This window comes from Prenolepis imparis, unplaced genomic scaffold (genome assembly GCF_030444845.1).
Source record: "Prenolepis imparis isolate NDT839.2.m4 unplaced genomic scaffold, iyPreImpa1.0 SCAF_34, whole genome shotgun sequence".
Classification (NCBI taxonomy): domain Eukaryota; kingdom Metazoa; phylum Arthropoda; class Insecta; order Hymenoptera; family Formicidae; genus Prenolepis; species Prenolepis imparis.
Genome location: NW_028141192.1, coordinates 51,110 through 54,206, shown reverse-complemented (window position 1 = coordinate 54,206; position 3,097 = coordinate 51,110). Strand labels below are relative to the sequence as shown.

Genomic DNA, 3,097 nt, shown 5'->3' with positions numbered 1-3,097 from the left:
TCATCGATTATACATTTTAATAGTACATTGATTACAGAATCATTTGGTTCCAAACAGACACCAGCGTACAGATTTTTTAACTTGATAAACATAAAATAAGGATGCGTCGCACATGGTCCGCGTCAAAAAAGTATCAATTTCTAATATTTTAAGACGAGCCAAAAATTCATCGATTATACATTTTAATAGTACATTGATTACAGAATCATTTGGTACCAAACAGACACCAGCGTACAAATTTTTTAACTTGTTATACATAAAATAAGGTTGCGAGTAGGTATACTATGAGAGTTCTAACCCATGGGGCTCTGAGGGGGGTGCGGGGCGCGGGGGGTTCTCCGTGGCGAGGGGTATGACATCACGCGGGGTGGGGGTATCTCGTGGGCGCGGGGGCTGACGTCACGCGGGTGGAGGGGGATGTTTCGACAAAGGAGGGGGAGTTTTCTGAGTGCAATATTTGTAGATGGTATCTTTACGACTTTTTTATGAGGGGTCTTAGACATTTTCCCAAAAAGAACAAGCGCCGATGATTAACAATTTTGTACCCTCGTTAATATAATTTTATTACGGAAGCGCCGATGTCCGGCTGCTCGTCAACGGAGCGTTCTAGAGTTCATTAAAACTATGTTTTTCATTTTATGGACATTTTATCATTAGGAAAGGAATGAAGATTTTAAGCCGACGCTGCGACGAACATGTCTAAACGTGATTTAATAGGCCTCTACCTATTTGCGTTGACGTTCGGCAGCTTGTACCCTCGCGGAAAATCTCCCATAAAAACGAGAGCGAAACATCTTCCTTAATATTTTTTAAGGAAGAATGCAACGTATCGGCGCCAACGTTCGGCAGCTTGTGTCCTTACTCCTCTATCCATAAAACCGATATCTCGGGAAACTATCTTTTGAGATACGCCAAATGTTAGAAAAGAAGATAGAATTAGGTGAAATATATATAAGGAGGATGAGAGCGCGTCAAACCATAGTACGATTTGAAAGCGCATAGATGCAGCGGTGAAAAAAGTTTAGTGGTTACTTTCTTGTATTAGAAGTGTTAGTGGTATAATAGTGAATAAAAGAAATAATGGAAAACATCGAGCAGAACGAACGCGACCTGTTGGAGCGGTCCCGCCAAGTCACCACCTTGGGCGAATATTTTGAATGGGCGCTGCTCTGCGAGGAATTTATCAATTTGCTCGAAGAACGCAGTCGTGTCAAGCGTCCGCGACTCTCGATTGGATATAGACAATCTTTGGTTGCTAGAATCGCGCGACTCGAGGGTGCAAAGACTCGATTGCAGAGACAGTTTATACCCAGTGGTGGTAATTACAGTGGCGATAATAACACGGGAAGACTCGTTTGGCGAGAGATCGATACCGCGTTCGAAAATCGGATATTGACAGGTGCGGTGATTAACGCAGACTATATCGAACCGCGACAATTTTTGGAAGACGCTAGTAGTGTAGTTCTCGAGCAAGTGCAAGATGTTATAAAAATACACAACTGTGCAAAAGTAAATACCGTGTTCAACGGTGAGTTTGTGACAGGTGATATGCGCTCCAACAAAAGCATTAACACGCGAAATTATGAACTCTTTCGCACGTCCGATTTACACGAGTGGTATGAGCGGCATGTCATCGAATCCACATTGGCGTCTCTCGAAGAGTTTCAGGAACGTGATAGCGGATGGGCATTGTCACGAATCCTTGATCTTACGGTCAACGTCAACAAGTGCAATCCTATGCGTGCTGGGTGTTATTTAAACTTGCCGCGAGAAATTGTGACGAAGAGAGCAGTGGTGAACGTGCAGTCTAAAGACAATGCATGTTTCGCATGGTCAGTGGTGGCCGCTCTGCATCCAGTTGCAAAATATAGTGAGAGAACATCGTCATATCCACACTATACGACAGTGTTAAATCTTCAGGACATTGAGTTTCCGATGACGTTAAACCAAATTAAAAAGTTTGAACTGGCAAATAACATCTCAATCAACGTCTACGGCATTGAGAGGAAGAAGGAATTATCTATTCTTCCGATACAGCTCACCGATCGGAAGAGAGAAAAACATGTAAATATGCTGTATGTGGAGGAGGACGACAGCGTTGGGCATTTCGCGTATATAAAAAATCTATCTCGGCTTGTCAGCACGCAACTGAGCAAACACAATGGTCAAAAATATATCTGCGATCGGTATGTATATTTATTGCAAACTATATAATAATTTTAAATAAAATTGTAAATAAAATTGTAATTTTTTTTTTCACAGATGCTTGCACTTCTTTAATTTGAGCGAAAAATTGGAGGCTCACATTGCGGACTGTCGAGAAATGAACGACTGCGCTATCCGATTACCAAGCGATAAAGACAAGTGGCTCGACTTCGACAACTACAACAGAAAGGAGCGATTTCCCTTCGTGGTGTACGCCGACTTGGAGTGTGTGCTGAAGAAGACGCCGGAACATGCGTCATACTCCCAACATCACGAGGTATTTAGCGTTGGGTATTACGTGCAATGTTCGTACGACAACTCGTTATCCGCGTATAATTCTCGCCGTAGTATCGATTGCGTTTCATGGTTCGCCGAAGAACTTAAAAATTTAGCGCATCGTGTAAAGGGTATTTTGTCTGATAATGTCCCCATGACAAAATTAACGCAAGATGAATGGGAAAAATTTCATAGCGCCACGCATTGTCATATATGCGAAAAACCGTTTGGGCCGGATGATACACGCGTACGCGATCATTGTCATCTGACCGGGCGATACAGGGGTTCCGCGCACTCAAACTGTAATCTAAACTACAAAGACTCTTATGTCATTCCTGTAGTTTTCCATAATCTATCCGGCTATGACGCACATTTCATCATAAAAGAAATAGCTACCGCGTATAAAGGACGCGTAGATGTGCTTCCAATAACAAAAGAAAAATACATTTCATTTACGAAGACTGTCAATAGTACCGACGACGACAAAGATTGGAAAACTTTCGTGAAATTACGATTCATCGATTCATACAAATTTCTCAGTGCTAGTCTTGACAAATTGGCATCTTTTTTGAATAAGGATAAGTTAAAAATTTTGCGTTCCAATTTTTCCGCATTA

At 41.9% G+C, this 3,097-nt stretch overlaps 1 protein-coding gene across 1 annotated transcript; it reads left to right on the top strand.

Moving 5' to 3' along the window:
- The first annotated feature begins 284 nt into the window (after positions 1 to 284).
- LOC145946974 (uncharacterized) lies at positions 285 to 2,214 on the top strand. Its single transcript, XM_083056728.1, has 2 exons — positions 285 to 290; positions 1,297 to 2,214. Exons 1-2 carry the CDS (start codon positions 285 to 287, stop codon positions 2,212 to 2,214), a joined length of 924 nt encoding a protein of 307 aa, XP_082912854.1.
- Positions 2,215 to 3,097: the final 883 nt, after the last annotated feature.